The 19,551-nt window shown below is 39.5% G+C and overlaps 1 protein-coding gene across 4 annotated transcripts in view; it reads right to left on the reverse strand.

Annotated features, from left to right (window-relative positions):
- Positions 1–19,551, reverse strand: part of LOC101465961 (actin filament-associated protein 1) — a 90,831-nt gene that overhangs the window by 21,126 nt on the left and 50,154 nt on the right. For all 4 annotated transcript variants that reach the window (XM_004575013.4, XM_004575012.6, XM_004575011.5 and 1 more), the window contains exons 4-6: positions 649–757; positions 289–500; positions 20–199 (exon numbers count right to left, since the gene is read on the reverse strand). In XM_004575013.4, coding sequence (XP_004575070.1) covers positions 20–199; positions 289–500; positions 649–757 — 501 coding nt within the window. The remainder of the gene's footprint in view (positions 1–19; positions 200–288; positions 501–648; positions 758–19,551) is intronic.

Consider the following 19,551-nt stretch of genomic DNA (forward strand, 5'->3'; position numbering starts at 1 on the left):
TTGAGATTTATTGATGTACCTTAAGCCACTCCTCGGCCTGTTCTTTGCTCTGCACAGCCAGCACCAGGGCGTCTGCACCTTGGTGGACAATCTTTAGTTCGTGCTTCTTTTTCTTGCCATCTTTAGGGATGTGTGTGATGCTGCACACTGACAGGTTCAGCTCCATTTGGGGAGTGTGGTCTTTGGAGGATTTGTAACACTGCATGAAGAGAAAGATTATGTTTGTAGTGCAGTTTATGCTCACCATTTGTACGTACACAGACAGTAACATGCCTGAGTGTTTCTCACCAGCAGTTTGTTGTCTTTGATGACACATAGGAGTTTGGTCCACTGGCCGAAGCGCTTCTTGCGCAGCAGGAATGCACAAATCCGGGCGTCCTTCACGAGGTCCATGGACGCTTCCTCAGAGGGCCACTGGTGACGCATCTTCTGGCTCTTCCCATCCTCCTCTTCCTCATCGTACGACTCATAGGAACTGCTCATGGCATCCGAGTCATAGTCTGAGAGGGTATGAATAGACTGCCCTTCATTTTATATTCAAATCAGGTAACGCAAAAACTTGGGACACACTCACTTTTTTCTTCAGAAGTCTGTAACATAACTACTGTTACATGATTGATGTGTTTTATATATTAGCTTGTCACTTACTGGAGGTGATGTATTCTGGAGCCTTTCCAGGACCTAAAGGAACCGCTTCCTCATAGTAGCCTTCTGGAAGAGATGAGCTGGGCAGGGGAGGGGGCCCGTTATTTGGAGTCTGCAGAGTGAACACAGGTTTCCTCTACTTTTAATAATGAAACTTCAAATGACATTTTAGCTGCTTTGAAACATGGCACTGAACTGATCTGGTCTAGAACCTTCAATCATTTCAGCACTTGCAATTCAACTGACAAAACAACAGCCCTCTACATTAGCAATCACCAGGCACATCAATTGCTTTCATTCATGACGCCTGGCTCTTCTGTGCAGAGATGTTTTTTCAAACAAAAATGCTATACACTATTCCTGGGATTATTTCCTTTATTTCCTCTCATCATCAATAATGAGAGGAGATAAAAGACCAGTTTTACATTCAAATGTATCAATATTTTCATACATTCTCATTCATACAAAACTCTACCCATCATGCCTCAAACACAAAGGGGAATTAAGGATACCAGCCATGATCTTTTGTCTTCAGTCTTTAAAGGTGGTGACGATAATTCAAAATGATTAATCTCCCCATCTGCCTTTAATCACTGTCAGAACTACAAAAAGGAAGTAATTAGCTGCTGTAACATGAAGAAGGAGATATTCTTCTGGTCCAATACAACTTAGAGGAAGCCATTAACAATGTTGTCAGTGCAGCATTGAGCCTACTTCATTACTAAGTGTCACTTAATAGACACTGACAGAGCAAAACAGAGGCACAGTGGTTGCCGTTGTTTTGCTGAGGAGTCTTTCACTTTTCAGGTCAAAATCAGAAAATATTAGGTAGAAAGACGAGACAATATAATTAGACAGTGTCTGAAAGAGAAAACAAGAAAGTGTCGGTAAAAGAAATCAAATCCGAAGTTGTGTTAAAGACACTAAAAATGGCTGAAATTATACCAACAGAAAGATACTGACATAATTCCACAATGATTAACTGTGGTCTTAAATGGAGTTAAAATATTTTCATGCCATTATACTGCAGAGCTCATGAGCAGTGAAGCTGAAGGGTGGGGGTGAGACGTGCTTTGTTTGGACGTGTTCTCGTTGGCACTGCACAGTCCTACAAATCTAGTCAACAGGGTGAGGGATCAACTGCGCAGCCTGACGTGATCCATCTTGGCTGCGTCGCACTTCTCAGACATTTCACCTCGTACTAAAACAGCACTGTGGCTACAAACATCAAATCTGATAATGTGGTTTAACACTGGAACAAATAGCTTAGTGGCCGGCATACGTCAATGTACATATATTTTTTCCATTGCTGTGGAGTTGGGAGTTTTTGAAAGTTCCCCATGGAGTGCTACGACTTCTGTGGAACAGCTTTTTGATGAGTGTGTCCTTGTTGTGTTTAATGGATTCTGAGGTTCTCTATTTTGATGTTGGTGATGTCACATAAGTAGTAATATAGATGTTTTCAAAACGCTTTAAAAACACAACCCTTCTTTTAAATCACTAATATGACCCAGCTGAGTGTAGCATAGCTTATTAATGTTTCTTCTAGAGCCTCAGTTTAATAAGCAGCCTACACCGAATACAAGCCAGAGAAACTGAAAGTGCATGACATGTTGTCAAGTTGTAAAGACCTTATAAGGCCACACTCTAAGCGTCCCTGAAAGCACTTTTAAAAAAGACCAAGCCCGGCTGCTATGGCTGCACACTTATGGAAAACCTCTTTGATTTCCCTTTTTATTTTCTTTACTGATGGTATTGCCGATTTTCCAGTTATAGATGGGAGAAACATCATAAGTGCAGTCTAAGTCTATGTGCTAAGGGCCATAGGTTACAGCCGGCCCAATCAGGTGTCAGGGCTGCATTGATGTAAGCACCCATTACTGTAGCAACCTGGGACATAAAAAGGACTTGGCTCATGCTCTCAAAGCACAGAAAGTGTGTGTCACTACAACATGACAGTGCACCGTCCAACATCACAGCGTTGGTCATAATTATGGCATTTCTGTAATGAAAGAGCACTATTGAATTTTGGTTGTACATGTCTATTAGTGAATTAAGATGCCAAGAAAAAGCCATTCTGTTTTGAGTATCCTTCTCGTCATTTTTATATTCTAGTATCTCTAGTGTTGAGTGGAGAGGAAAGCTGGGAGGGAGTGGGGAAGAGTTGTAGCAAAGGAGCTCGACTTGGACTTAAACCTGGGCTGTTCTGATTTTTTTTTCCTTTCTCTGGTAAGACAGTAGAAATCGTGACTCAAACATACAAACACACATATATGCTAAAAGTCACTCACTGAAGCCAAAGTATAAACTTGTGTGATGGTCTGTATCTCCATAGCAAGCTAAAATATTAGTCAAATAATCCCTTCTAAAATGCTCCAAAAGGATCCAACAGATACAGGTAGTTATAAAAATAACTTTTTAGCCCATTCGGGTTTGTTATGAAGGGGAGGAAGTACAACATCACTTTTGTACTTTTGCTTTTCACTGCTGCAAAGATAGGCATTTTAACATCGGAGTCTGGAAATTGACTGAAGCCAGCCTCAAAAGGCACCTCGAAGGACTGCAGTTTTTGCCACTTTCACGTAGGCTTAATTTTGTTTTTATTTGTCATTTGTTGAGCAGGAAGAGTGAGAGCTTGTTTTCATGCAGAGTACGTTCTGGATCAAAATGTGGTACAATCGTCGTCGTCGTCTTTTTTTTTTTTTTTTAAATCGTTGTCATTTGGAAATGAGATCGCACATAAGTATGAATCGAGATCGCGATTTTCTAACGATTAATCGTGCAGCCCTAGTGTCAATGCTCGTAAAACGTTTAACACGTCACTAACACCAGAGATGGGCAGTAACGCGTTACTGTAATCTGATTACTTTTTTCTTTTTCTTTTTTTCTTTTTTTTTTTTCTTTTTTTTTTCTAAATGACATCAGAAACAGCAGTATGCGACATTACGTGATGGCAGAGCTTCAGTTCATCCTTTGTCATTTTTTTTTTTTTTTTTTTTTAATAAATAGGACAGGGGGAATGAATGAGAGAGAGAGAGGGGGAGAGAAAGAAAGAAAACCCAAAGGGGAGAAGAGACGGTGAGAAGGGGGGGGAAGAGAGAGAGAAAAAAAAAAAACTCCTGGGTCACCTGTATGGAGAAAAAAAACCAAAAACAAACAAACAAAAACAAACAGAGGAGACAGCAAACAACAAAGAGCAACATAATAATAGAGAAAACAAAGCACCATCACAATAAACTAGCTAGTCATAGATATCAGTATTTACTAAGTAATAAACGATATTGTGCAGCACGCAAGATAGACAGCGCACAGTGTGCTTTGAGGCAGCAGCCAAGAAAGCTTTAGTCCGCGTCTGTGAATACCCATGTGTGCATACCTGTGTGGATCAGCATGCTTGCATTCCAAAGGTTTCTCCATGTAATGATCTGCTAGGGAGTGTGGGGGGGCCACAGCCCCGTCCTCCAGGGTGTGAAGCGGGTATGGAGGAGATCAAAACTCCAGACATCCAGAGGCCCCCAGAACACAAGAGACCATGGAAGACCAACAGAGGGGCAGCCGCGCCACTGTCCCAGTAAGAGCTGAGGAGAGTCCCAGATGAGGGCTCGCCCAGCAGCCGCGGAGCAGAAGTCAGGGGGAGTTGCAGTGACGCGCCCGTGAGCTCCGCCGGCCCCCAGCTGCGCCTGAGTGACCGAGCCCTAGGCCGAGAGGCCGGGGGCACCCCACCTCCAAAGGGGCCCGAGCGAGCCCCAGGCCCCAGGCCCCGACAAGCGGCCGCCAAGGAGTGAGCCGGTGTGCACCCGGATACCCACCCCCAGACACAAAGAACCACCAACACACCGACACCTGAGGGAGTCCGCCACCGGCAGGGGAAGTGGTGGTGGGTGGAGATAGGCCTCCAAACCTTGGAGGGCCTGAGGTGTCCCCTGATTACTTTTTTCAAGTAACGAGTAAAGTAAGGGATTACTATTGCAAAAACGGTAATTAGATTACCGTTACTTTCCCGTAGGAACGCTGCGTTACTGTGTTACTAAAACCGTGATTTTTTTGCGAGAATGTCTCATGACAGTGACGTAAGCGAGTGCGCCGTTAGTGACAACAGCTGTGTGCAGATCAACAATGGATCACATATCGATTGTGGGAGAGAGTATGAGCGTGCAGCGTTTAAAGCGTGGAAGTACTGACCTTACTTTGAGTTTGATTCCATAAAAAGTTACAAAAACATTAGCGTCCATCGTGCGTGGGAAGAAAACTTCTTTTTACAGCGAAAAAAACCCCCTAAACTTCCAAGCAAGCACCGAGTGCGCAACGACGTAATGGGAAACTCACAGAGAAACTCGCGGATTCTTCAACTGACCGCGGCACACCTGCACCAGGGTAAACCTCCGCCTACCGCAGTCCTGCTTTACAGGTGAAAATAGAGCAACAGGACCGCTGAGTCTTTGACTTTATTTATTTTCTGCTGTGTTTTACTTGCATCTATTTGAAGGAGTGAGTGTAAACACAAAAAATATTTTATTTTATGTGCTGGAATGTGCAGAAAATAGGTTTAAATATTAAACAAATTCCTTCCAGTCAGAGAATGTTGCATATAATTAAATATTTGCTTGATGCATAAAGTTAAAAGATTAAAACTGATAAAACAAGTTTTAAAAAGAGACTTTTCCATTTGATTACATTTTGTATGATGGGTTATGTAGAAAAAGTAGAATTGGGCTGAAAGATCTATCACTTTATCACCTCTTCAGGTTGTAAATCGTGTTTTTAAAAAGTAACTAAGTAACTAAGTAATTAATTACTTTTGAAAATAAGTAATCAGTAAAGTAACGGGATTACTTTTTTGGGGAAGTAATCAGTAATTAGTTACTGATTACTTTTTTCAAGTAACTTGACCAACACTGACTAACACTGAAAACATAATATTGGCGAAATTCTTATGTTAATAACTGAGCCAAGCCAACTCTTCATCCTTGAATCATTAGAAGAAATGAGGCATTTTGGGTCGAAAAGATGAAATATAAACACTTAAAAACAAAATAATCAATTATAAATTATTCAAAGTTCTGGGACCTGACACTTTCATTCATGAGGTTTTCCTTTCTCAAGCCAAACCACAGTTCCCCATCCACCTGTTAATGTTCAGATGAAAAAATATCCAGTTTGTGTTATCTGAAATTCATTTTTGTTGAGCAAACCAAGTTTCCTTTTCTTCACCCCAAACACACCCTCATCCTCACCCCCTAATCCTTGTTGTTCATCCTCCCCACGTCTCCTTTTTCATCTATAAGTCAAGTGTCTGGCTGGGCCTCTAGCAGAAATCTTATTGCATCTCCTCTGGGGAAACAGCAGTTTGGTGAACTCACTTTTTGGCATGGATGTGCTGCCCTGTTAAACGCCAGCAATACTAGCGTTCTCCACCCTAGCCCAGCCCTAAAAAAACAAAGGAAAAAAATGTCTCCCTGGAGAAGAAGACAGAAAGAAAAGAAAGGCAGAGAAAGAAAAAGAATGAAAGCACTCTGCCCAGACAGTCTAACAACAGGGAATAATATATGGTTTAGAAACTTGACTTGTTTGTGCTGGTGGAGAAAGACTTTTGATATGGAAACTGCAGCGCCATATCTCACATCACAATAACTTCCTTTTAAAGACCCTTGAGCAGCAATAACACCATTAATAATCACACAGAAGTCGATTGTTTGGCTAAGCATTTTGCCTGAGTGCAGTATCACACCAGCGAGAATGTGACCCCATGACACTGCAACAACTCCAAGCTTGGAGGTGAAGAAAGAGCATTAGCACACATGAAACACACAAACGCACACACGTGTACAAATATACACCTGTGCACTTACACAAGTCACAGCACAACATCTTAGCTGTATCACACAAATGACCTGAAGCTTAACTACACTGCAATACAGGAGCACAATGAAGATGAGCTGACTGTTGTCACAATGTATATAACCCATCTGTTAACCATAAACAAATGAAAAACACACACACTCCATGTTCACATGGAGAACGTGGCAGATCATTTGTTCCACAGATTTCTAAAACAGCCTGTTGTGATTGTGACTTAACATAATGTTTTTAATATTAGATTTTTATCATTTGGTTTTTAGTGTTTATTTAAATGTTTAATCTTAAGTTCTTAGTTCTAGTTCCTCTTTAAATTAGAGTTAGATTTTTCCCTCTATTTTCCCAATAGAAAGTTTATTTTTGTGCCTTTGTTTCTCTCTTTAGGTATTGTTGCTTACTTCCTTATCTTACTTTGTTAGTTGTTTTTCTGTATATTCAGTTTTACTTCCTGTGATTTGGTTGATCGTTTGCATCTGTGTTTTATTTCTTCCCAACTGTGTCTAATTCCCATTATCCCTCAGAGGGGTGTACTACAAAGCAAAATGAATGTCATAGTGCGTTATATAAAGCTTAAAGTTTTCACTATTTACCTGGATAAATCACAATATTCAATTCAATTCAATTTATTTATACAGCGCCAAATCACAACAACAGTCGCCTCAAGGTGCTTTATATTGTATACACCCTACAATAATACATACAAGGAAAAACCCAACAATCATATGACCGCCTATGAGGAAGCATTTTGGCGACAGTGGGAAGGAAAAAAATCCCTTTTAACAGGAAGAAACCTCCATCTGCTGTAACCGGTTGGGGAGAGAGAAGGAAGACAGGATAAAGACATGCTGTGGAAGAGAGACAGAGATTAATGTCAAAAGAATGAGCAGAATGTTTTAATTTGCTGTTTCAGAATTTGTATGTTTTAATACTTGGTTCTAATCAGAATCAGAATCAGAATCAGAATACTTTATTGATCCCTGGGGGAAATTATTTTTTGTTACAGTGCTCCATTTTAAACCAACATTAAGACAAGACAGACAATACGCTAACTAAGAATAGTACAATATATACATATATATACATACATACATACATAAGTCACTTATAAATAAATATTTGGAAAAGAAACATGTGTAGTTGTAGCAGCAAACAGTGTGTTAAGTGGATGCGTTGTACAGGGAGAATGTGCTGATGCGTCTATTTTACACCAGTGGAATTGCAGCAATTAGAACACAGTTGAATCAATCAAATTAACATCCCCCTGATCTGACAACAAACTAAAGGAATTTCCACATCTCCTTTATTAGTAGACAGTATTAGGATGTTTATAGTGTTGTATACAGTAATGTATTCAGTTTAAGGGTTCAGAACGCTAATATGCATTCTGAAGTAAACCGCGTGCCCTCACCAATAAAATAATTATAAGGAAGAAAATGTTTATTTTACCCCTCTCTGTGTGATTAATCACCAGTTTTTCTGCAGCACTAGACTCGTCTTATTTGCAGTGTTGCATTTTGCTGTTTTTTATAGACCTAATTACTATTTTATCATCATCTGATGAGCTTCTTCAGTCTCAGCTGACTGCAGGTTTTAAAATATTTTTTTTTTATTATTAAAAAAAATCAACTTGTCAAAAAGTAGGGAGACTTGGAAAACAGCCAAAATTGATGATAATTTAATTTACAAAGCTAAAACAATGTCTGAATAAATTGTGTATGAGCACGTGAGTCATTTGTATCCCTTAATCACCAAATCATAGGAATGAATTGATGTTTATGGAGTGTTGTTTTAATTTCCGTGTATGCCTGTGTGTCATGCTATTTCACCTTTTTCTTAGTATAAAGGTGACCACAGTTTGGGGAAGAAATAGCTCGCGAGTCACATACATGCACCAGTTACCCAGCTCATGCTGCTTGTGTGGGTGGACAATAGAGCAGGGCGATATGGCCAAAAATATTTATCACGATATATATTTGAAAATTTGCGATAACGATATAACCGACGATATAATTGATGCGAGACAAAATACAACTCCACAACATTACTAGTGCAAAAAGACAACCTTCCATTTATTTTCACATAAACAAGAAGCTGGTTTTTATGTACATTAAAGCTTTATAAAAATTTAACAGTGCAAATGCAAATTCCTTGCTGAAAGTTTAACCAAAAGGCATTTCCAGTAGAAATGGGCTGACATATCCTGAGCATAACCATGTATAATATCCACTGAAGTTAAAAAGAGGTGCTTTGCAACATTAAACTGCAGTGTGCAGTATGCATTTTTCGGACCATAAGGTGCACGGGATTATAAGGCACATTAAGCGAAACAAAGCAGTCAGATAAATCAAACTTTATTAAACTCATTCTTCTTGCTTCCTCCACTTCTGTACCATTGATTCATTAATGTTGAATTCTCTGGCAGCTGCTCTATTCCCATGTTGTTGCAGTATATTAATGACTAACCTCGCATTGTGGATGGATTATCTCAGTTGTTCTCCTGACTGAAGTTTGGTCCGTTTACAGCATCCTGCCATGCGATTGCATTTGTCTCTAACCATGAAGAACCTTCACGTTAACTTTTATAAGTGGAAAAGTGTTAGTGTTCGTCCTCCAGCTTCACTGTTTATGTTATGCTAACATAGCTGTGTCGCTAGCGATCACGTAGCACATCATTATATACCAGCTAGCCCAACTTCAGTAACCCTACAAACATCACTGCTGTTTAGTTTCCTGTCTTCATTTATGTTGGAAGTGATAGCAGAGCTGTACGTTTGATTTTTTTCAGAAATCTCTCAGTCAGAACATGCAATATCATGCTTAGGTAACTAGCGAAACTAGCGAGCTAACGTCCGCTAGCTTCCTGCTAACTTCTAACTCCGTTAAATGTAATAACTTTTGTTTTCATGGATGCCTGGAAGTTAAACTTTATAGTTACAACTGGTAAAGCAGCAATGCTGATCGTTTTATTAAAGATGAAAGAATTTAGACAGTTTTTAACTCTAAGTGATGCTGCAGTGTTGTTTGACCTGAAGAATACGGAGTTTAGGACCCAGATTACTCCCAGATTTAAGAGCATCTTAGTCCGACAAATATGACAATAACAACGGCCGCTTGCATGTTCTGCAAAAAAATGTGCTTTGTTGTGTATCTGACGGACAAACACCAAACCAGTTCCACATCACGGAAGTTGCACCATTTTTACAAACCAATTCTGGTTCATCTGTTTCACTCAACAATCGGCCATGTGCGTATGAAAACAAAGGCACCGCGCATGCGCGTTTTACTCCCATTCTATTGCGATATTTCATTTTCCTATCGTTGCCTAACATTATACCGGTATTTCCGTGAACGGTATAATATGGCCCAGCCCTAGTGGACAACACAAAGGCCCTGATTTCCACTCCAGCAGTTCTTGTTTGCCACTACCAAGTCGCTTACATTGTCATAGTCAGAGCTATTATAGTTTTGTATTTTTATTTATTTTTATGTTAGTTTGAATTCTTTTTTTTTTTTTTTAATCTGTTTGGTTTCCACACAAAGTTGTGAAATGAAAGAAAAGACAAATTTGCCATCAAAGTTACTGATTGTGTGAAAAGCACAATCACTATTACCAGTAATTTTCATTATTTTCATCATTTTCAGTATTTCTATACTTATTTTTATACTTATACTTTATATATTTATACTTTCTATAGTGTTGCTTATACTTTATATTGCAAAGAACTCCCAATTTGCTTAAAGCAATTATATTAAAATTGTAAAGGGAGTTTTCATGACCCATCACGGCCTACATCAGCTCATGTCCATGGATGTGGATCCGAAATACCAGAATTCCACAGTCATAATGTGTAATTAGATAGTGGTAAAGAAGTCCTGACCTTGGTTTGGAGACTTTGAGTGGGAGGTTTGTCTGCTGCTCAGGCACTGACCTGAAACTCACATCTAAACATTTATGCCAAGTATCCATTTTTGCTCTGAGTAGGAGGACTGGACCTGAATAATGTTTCTGCCATGCTGCCAGCAGGACACTGGAATGGATAAACTGACTGGACATACGAAAGCAACTCCCTTAGGAAAGGATCTGGAAAGGGAAAACTGCAGTAGTAGCTACAGGTTTTGACAGTGACACCCCTATCGAAACTGAATTTTGTTTTATTGGCTAATAAAGGCCTGAAGCATAAGAAATATTTATGTTTGTTCATCAGTATATCATAGAAACAGATTGAGAAATGTTTATGAAAAACAAAATTTGAGCCACTGCCAAAACGTTTGGCCATGATGGCAAAAAAGATTTGAAAGAACAGTTTCACAATTCTAAAGAAGCCGTGGCTTTGTCATTAATTGAAAGAATTAATTGAATATACCCAGAAAACTGAAGTAAAATGTTCCTTTAATCTTCTCCAAAGATTTTTCTAAGTGACTTGACTTCCTGGAGAACTTCCAAACTCTCACTGTGTCATCATTACAAAAAATATTCCAAAGCACTAGAAATATCTGGTTCTTGAGAATGCTAAAGTACAGGCCTGGGTAGTGTTTTAGTATATCATTTACCCAAGACAGTGTTTTTTTGTTCTTTTTTTTGTTTTGGGGGGGGGGGGGGGGGGTGATGATTTGACTGAATTTTAAAAAAAACATTTTGAAAAAAGAAGCTTATCCAACTCTGATGGGTATTCAATGTTTCAGTGTCTACTTCATAAAACATACACACTTCAAACCTAAAGGTAACAGAAATACAAAGACTTTGGTAACCATAATTTGGGGGACATTTAAAACCAAAAGAGATTTATTTGAAGCTGAATACATGATTATTCCAGCTTTATTTATCCAGAGACTCCTGCTCAGAAGCAGTCTTACCAAGCACACCTATAACATTTTGAAAGATTATGAAACCTTAATGCAGCACCGTAGCCAATTTGAGTTTTGTGAGAAACCAACCACAGCATACATTATGGTGGCTAGAGGAGTGGCTTCTGTCCAGTAGCAGCACTGAAAGTTTCATTGTTTGAGAGGGGAACTCAATCTGGAAGTCAGGTGATTAGCAAACCGCTAAACATTTCAAACAAGAGACACAGTAATATGGGACGAAACCTAAAAACTCTCTCTGCAGGACTGCAGGACCAAGCTCAGTGTCTGCCAGCCTCTGTGATACATATCTAAGATTTCCAGCTCCCTGTTTATACATGAACCACCCATGCTAGTGTTACCTCTGACAAAACAAAACCTTTCACACAACTCCCATTTTTGAAACTTCATTCTTTGCTTCCCCCGCATCGTTTTTTTACTTTTTCCTGCCTCAGCTGGGCCAGTAAAATGTGCGTTTTGCAGGACAGGTGCATTCACCAGAGTGCCGTTACTGGAGGAAGTGCCACCTTGCCTGAAAAAATAACCAGAGTGAGACTCAGACAGGGTTGGGCATTTCCTCCATTTCTCACACCTCACAATGAGGAGCCAGTGGAAGCCAGCATGAGCTGGTGGTCTGCAATTTTGGAAAGCAGGATGAGGTGGGCCAGCCTGTCATATCTAAATAGTGTTCTGTATTGCAAATAAGTAAGAAGTCACCTCAGTGAAGCAGAGTTTCATGAAAATATTTAGACATATTATAGAAGTGCTCTGCACATTTGCTCTTTGTCTGGGTATGAACTCAACTAATCTGATTGCAACAAAGTGAAACATTTTACAGTTGGAAAATACATTTGCCAGTGTTTTCTGTTCAATAAGCTATCTAATAAGTCCCCCATTGTTTTCAAATTACATGATATTATGTGGTCCATCTGCATTTCTGTTCTGAAAGAATGACATTTCAGTACCAATACCATGATATGCTATCATGATCAGCCCCTCTAGCCTATACTGCTAGTCGACTGTCAGCGTTTGGCTCAGACAAAAGGACCTTTTCCCAGACTTCTTTCATTCCAGTTAAAAGTCTGGCTATGCAGGACTATTTCCAACAAATAATCACAATTACTGTGATAACTGAGCCAAGGACTTAACTGCTAAACTGTCGAGTTTTAAAATAGGGTTGCAACATCTTCTGCGAACAAGCAGTTTCTTTAATGGCCATTAGGTGGTGCCTTCAAGAAAACACTAGATTAAAGACCACCCTCGTTCTGCAAGCTGCTGTCACTACTGCTAACAGCCAACTGAATACAAGGTAAGTTTAAACTTCACCTCCACCGCATGCAGCAGTTCTCTGAATGTTTATTAATTCATGTGTGGTATTTAAGATTAACCCTTAAATGGACTGGCTGATTTTATGACATGATCACTCAATTATATCTATATAGCTACAAGCATGATATCATACTGCCAGTAACCTTTTGAGAGAAAACCTAAAATTGTAATTTAGAAGCTCTTCAGGCTTATTCAATTCAATTCTTGTGAATTTATAGCAGCAGGAACTACATGGGATTATCAATCAGATCCACTATCTCTTTAGGCCACTAAAGGAATTTGGCTATTCATTTTCCATGCTCCAATAACCATTCCCATTTGTATACATGCTGTGATCAGAGTCACTGAACAATAGTCCGACAGTGTATAGAGTACACTGTAGTATGAATTCATGGGTTAATGGGCATCTTGGTCAAATACCTATCAGTTAGTAACCACAAAAGCTATTTTTCTACCGAGCACCCCTAACTTTTGTTTGGTTCAATTGTAAATTCTGTTAGTTCTCTACTAGACTGCAGAAATAGACTCAATTTTCCCTCCGTGCTTTATTTAGTCACTTCAATCACATCATGTGTCAGGAAGAAAAAAAAGAAACTTGGCATTGTAAAAAGCCTTCAAATGCACTAGAGTGGGGGAAAAAGTTGTGAAATAGGTTTTCCATCCATGCTCCAGTTACTCAGTGGGGACTTTTTCCAAAGAGTGTTAGTAACTGAAACAGTTCTGGCCCTTAAGATTAACCATGTTGTGTGCATGTGTCATTAAGCAAAGGCCTACTGCTTTCTGCAGTTAAGACCTATTCAATCTCCAATTTCCCACTTGTTTGGTTATCCCAGTGACAAAGCGTGACACCTTACAATACAATCTGTTAAACAACTTCATTTCCTGTCACAAGTCAATGACACAATACTGCTGATGTCACGAAATGCTTTGCTGTGGTATACCAAGCCACAAAGTAGGGAAACCCCACAGAGGAATTAAGTCAAATATGAAAACAGATTCATCAGCACCAAATGATGCTGCGTGGAAAAACTCCTGAAGACAAATAATTTCTGAGGCCATACAAAAGTAAAACAGGGCTGGTTCAACTCAATATGTTTGATAGCAATCCAACTGTTGCCACGCACGCACCGTGTAGCTTGACACTGTACAGTGACACACTTAGTTGGGTGAGTGTTTCCCCTTCAGGCTAGGAATAATTTGGTTTGGCAATATACAGCAATATAGTCTAAGGAGCTTGGAAAGAAAAGCATCTGGACTTCTTTAAGTTTCCTTGAAGACGTTTCACCTCTCATCCAAGAAGCTTCTTCAGTTCTAAGAGCAATTGGTGAAGAGTCCCAGATTTAAGCCCTATGGGAGTGTCCCCTAGAGGGTCTTGGACCCCCCTATTGATTCTCTACCTACCCACGCTCTTAGAACTGAAGAAGCTTCTCGGAAGAGAGGTGAAACGTCTTCAAGGAAACTTAAAGAAGTCCAGATGCTCCTTGGACTCTGAGGACCTGGATGACTGAGAACCTTCACAGACATACAGCAATACACAATGTTTTATAAGTGAGTAAAAAACACTCAGAGAAGATGGTGGTTTAAAAAACAAAGATTCCTCACAACTTCCAGTAATACATAACCATACAGAATACTGTATGGTTATAGTACTAGCTACATTTGTGCTGAGATGAATATCCATCTTTAAAAAAGACCTGGGAGGGAGGGATGTCTGAATCAAAATGAGAAGAGGAGAAAATGAATTCCAAATGAATTCTAGACATACGGATCTACGGATGATGCAGCCCTGTTACCGTGTATAGCACGTCGACCACGTGAGCACACTTCTGTGACGTGAATGCTTGAAGCACGGAAGAACGGGATGCTCGGCGTGAGTTTCTCATGCATGATACAACTAACTTTAGTGTGCATTACATGGGTAACTAATGGTGTGCCTCCCGCTGTGTCTGTGTCAGGGGAAAAGCAAGGGAAGAGAGGAGAAAGGGAGAGGTGGCACTGTTCTCCAACATCAACACAGATGGAAATCATTTGTGTTTCAACTAGCAGGAGGACTGGTTCACATTCTGCTCGAACAGTGCAGCCCTTAGGATACAGCCGAGGAAACGAATCCTGACTTGAAGGTGACTGCAGCAAACATTAGAACTCAAAAAAATCAACAAAAATTCCTAACACTTGAGGTTGCAGTCTAAGAATTTTCTTCTTCTCTCTGGTTTACAGTATTTGTTTTGTGGTGTGGGGATCTTAGACACAAACCTTTACCTTGGGCTTGCGGGACATTTAAGAGCAGCTTTAACTGTTTTTTGTAACATAAATGTCGAATGAACTGTCAAAGCAACTGGGGAAATTGTTTTGGACCCAAAAAAGTTCTTCACCGCTGTGTGCTCGAAATGTTGGTAAAAGTAGTTGTGAGTAGTAAAACAAAAAAAGCTTGAGACCAAAGTTAAAATTCAGATTCATCAAAACTGAATGTTTGTTCCATTGCTATTAAAATTAAAAGAAAAAACACAAATCAATGGTGCACTGCCACAACAGATGACTTTAAATATCTCACCTCCTTTTTTCATCACGTGACGACACGAAGCATGAACAATGCAGAAACATTTTAGGCAGATGTTTACTATTTTTCATGTTGGGTGGAGCTCCATTCTCCATCTGGAAGTCCATTTGTTTTCTTTAAAGGAGTTTAATGGAAACACGCACAATTTACATTTTATTTTCCAGTATTCTTCTTTAAACTGCTCAAATTTTGGATGAAAACCATTCATGTGGCTGAAGCGGCAAGCTTTTTGATGACAGCAATGTACTTCATGCCAAAGATAAAAGAGAAATATTAATGTAACATAAATCCTGAATATGAAAAGTGACAGGATGACAAGAAGAGGACTTCAGTGGGATTTCGTCATACTTATTAGTCATTATGATCCAATCAGAGCCAGACCTTGTTTTTACTGTTTCTGTGCATTTACGTGTGGCATGTAGCACATTGTAAAATGGTGCTGTGATCCTCTTCCATGGAGGAACGTAGAGATTTATAAGGTGAGTGTTGTGGAAAGGATCAATCTGACATAAAAGGGTTCAGCTGCTCTGTCAGCAAACCCACTACTTGTACGGATTAAAGGCTTGGCATAATTTCTAACTTTCTATAAATTGCTTCGTTGTTTTGTCTGTCTTTGATTAGCAGGCATCACCAACATGTCCAGTGTACACAGATAAATATATTTAAGGTGACAAAATATTGTGCTGTTGCATCAAACAATTATTGAACTTTAGTTATATTTATACTGAGAAAAAACATGATCAGTAGTGTTATTGTTCTGTAGGTTTACAGATATTCTAGTTTCTGGGTTATCTGGCACTCAACTCTCGGAAATGAAGTTATTCCAGATGACAGCCTATTCCATCATCTCAGACTTGTAACCCTATCACACTGTCACGAATCAGTGCTGTTAACATTGTGGTTTTGGAGTTTTGGTGAAAAACTTTAAAGTGGACACTACCCCCTTTTTGTTGTGCTTTTATATAAATATATAAAGACCAACTTTATATGCATATACAATTAGGGAAAGACAATATAGTGGCTCAAAGTAGACCAGTTTCAGCTTGATAAACTAAAACAGGATCCAGTGGAAGTCTGTTTGGTTAGTGGATATCCTGCTGTGTGTGTGTGTGTGTGTGTGTGTGTGTGTGTGTGTGTAAGAGTCAATCACAAGTTTGCCCTTGGGAAAGAATTGGAGTAGTTTACACACATCATGTCTTTGTTTCTTTGTTTTCCTCTGCTCATGCAAAGGCTAACGGGTGTCACACATGTGACTGTCATGCTCTGCTAAGAGCTACACTGTGTTAACATGCCCCACTAAGTTTGTAAAAACACTAAGAATGTCTTTTCAAGATCGTATATACTCTTGAACAAAGGCCTTAAGATGTGAAAAAAAAATGCCACAAACACCTGGAAATAAAATTATTTTAACAAGCGAATAAGTTCTGAAATGGACTAAATGTGATGACACACTCCAGAACAATTCAGCAGTAAATAAACTTATCGTGGAAGTCTGTGCAAAGCCATTTGTCTTCTTTTGCACTTCATATACTAGCAGAATATTCTGGAAGAGTCTTCAATCTGCATATTGTTTGGGTTTGAGTAATAAATTCCAATACCACTGTCCTCTGATTAAGTATTGTACATCAAGTGAGCTACTCTAAACTAAGTATTCCTTATGTAACTGTTAGTAATCAAAATGTGGAAGCTAAGGACTGATTCAGCTTCTAAAGGCACAGGCTCTTTGTGTACGTGAGTGTCGGTTTGGCTTTGAGGCTCGACGGGTCACAAAGTGACTGTCTTCCTTGTCTATTATTTCACCAGATTGCTCTAGTCCATGTTCCACTTCTTCACCAAGACCAACTAAAGACTGATGCCGTATAACACAAATAACTGCAACTTCTCATGACTAACAAGGTTGTTTTTCATCAACATGAAATCTTTGTTTCTTTAACTCTCTACCCTGTTTACTCTTTTCTTTCTAGCCGCCTCCTCTCTCTTTTCCTCTTAACCATTTGTCCGTTGTTTCATTTGCAGGCGGTGGAAATTTTGCAAGAAATGAAGAGTGGAGAAAGGGAGCACAACACTTTTTTCCTCAGTCTGGACAGCTTCTCCAGAGGTCAGTGTGGAAATGTGATAGATGGTAATTTCAGAGCAGAGACGGCAACAGGGAGACAGAGAGCTGGCACAAAATAAAAGACAGTAGCTGGGTTTCCATCCAAGTATATTTATGAGAATTATACTTTACTGCTGCGACTCTGCAAACCCTGCACATATATTACTCAGAGAGGTTTTGTTCTAATGTGAATGGCTCTATTTAACCACTTAATATATTTTAGCTGCTTTCTTTTCTGCTGATGAAAATCCCTGCTGTTGAATGTTTGTCACAGCTTATGCTGTCGTTAGTATTATGATTACTTTGTACACATATAAAGCCAGTGTCCAGAGCATGATATTGTTGGATAAAGTGTATAAAGTATGGTTGGATGATTTTGGACGAATATATCAACTAAGAGAGATTTATTCATCTATTTATCTGCCCATGAGTAAGTTTGCTAATAATGCTGGTTGAGGCTAAGAGAAGGAGTCAACTGAAGAAATAATAGCACTGTTTAACGGCATCCTCTTCCAGTTGCAAGCAAATGCACCCTCCTGAGAGTGCGCCCAAACGTGGCGATTTATTCACTCAAACTCATAACGGAAAGAAAGGCAGTAGTCTATGTTCAGAAAAAAACATAAACATTTTATTTAAATTAAAACAACACACAATGGTGGGGAGGGAAACAAGGAGAAGCTGGCGTCTTTTTTCCGCTATAACCGTGTTTACAGGCTGTTCCAGTGTTTATCCGTCTCACACGCTCGACCAAACAACAAATACAAAATTCAACAAAAAGTAAGTTAAAAATCAAAATGCTCAACCCAGTCCTGAGTGGGTCTCCTTCAGCCAGTGATGAAGACCTGCTAAAAACTTCACTCTTTCCATAAAAGACAGAAAGAGTTGTGTAATTGTGTGCCTATGTGCTTTGTTTAAATAAAGGTACGGTAAGCACCGAACAGGCCCGAGAGTCTGGGGTGTCGTGCAAGGCTCTGCTATGTATTTTCTTATGTTACTGGTTCTGATTGGGGCAGCAGAGAAGAGAGACAACAAGCAGAGACACAGAAACATCAGAAACTCCTCCTCCTCACTCGCCTAGTTTTCTGGGAAACCCTCGGCTGTGATTTCCAGACACACACTGGGGTCACCAGAGGAGGCTGAGGCTGACGACTGGTTCTAATTACAAACTGCACTGTAAGGCCTTGTGCCTTGGAATGTGTGCGTGTCCTGCGTTTGTGTGTGAGTAAGATGTAGAACAAGGTGTTGTGGCTTATTGCTATGAAATAAAGGCTTTGCAAGCCATCACAGCCACCTGCTTTTTATCACAGGCATCTGTTCCCACAATAATGGCAGACACACACTGTTATTCTTCACACTGGGTCTTTTTACATGCACATCTCACTTTCACAATAATGACACACACATCACTGTTTTAACAGAGATGTTACGGTCCTCATTGACTGTCATGGCGATGTGAGGCGCAGTACGAGAGAGGAAAACATACTGAAGCCATGACAGGCCTTCCAACTGCTTTACAAGTGACTGTAAAACACATCTCATATGGTTTCTATGTCCTGCTGCATTGGTAGCGCTGGCATTTGCGTGATTAACACCATTCAGGTGCAGGGTGTCACAAAAACTTGTGCACAGAACTTCAGTGTATTGCTAACAAGTTCACCATCTGATAATAATGAAGGTAAGGGTCAGCGTTATTGGTCATTTCTCTGCAGTTTCTACTAGCACCAGTTGTGTGTTACTGGTAAGCAGTCCTGCATGAATGTTAAATATTCCTGTAGTGTTAACATGATGAAGTTATTTCTGTTACATAACACAGTTGTTACTATCAGAAGTTTGCCTTCTTCACAACAAAACCCAAAAATATCCAAAGGGGATTTGAAATTGGACCTAAATTCAATGAAATGTTGTAAATGAATGCAAACTGGGAGGTAATGTTCAGCTTTGAACAGATGATGTGACAAAATTAGCTAGTTTGGGGAAAGTAGTGCAACTGCAAATAGCAGCACTATAAAGTAAAGCCTCTAACACTGACCTAACATTAAGAATAGTGCATTTTTTTATAGACAGTTGTCAAATCATTTTATATTCGATATTTATTGGCTATGTTTTATTTATAAGGCCTAATGTATTATTTAAAATAGTAATTTCTAGTTTCGTCCTGGATGTCAATATTGTCGCTTTTAATTTAACGCTGGGATCAAATTGGGTCGTATACAGAAACGTTAGGAAG

This window comes from Maylandia zebra, unplaced genomic scaffold (assembly GCF_041146795.1).
Source record: "Maylandia zebra isolate NMK-2024a unplaced genomic scaffold, Mzebra_GT3a scaffold12, whole genome shotgun sequence".
In the NCBI taxonomy this organism is placed as follows: Eukaryota; Metazoa; Chordata; class Actinopteri; order Cichliformes; family Cichlidae; genus Maylandia; species Maylandia zebra.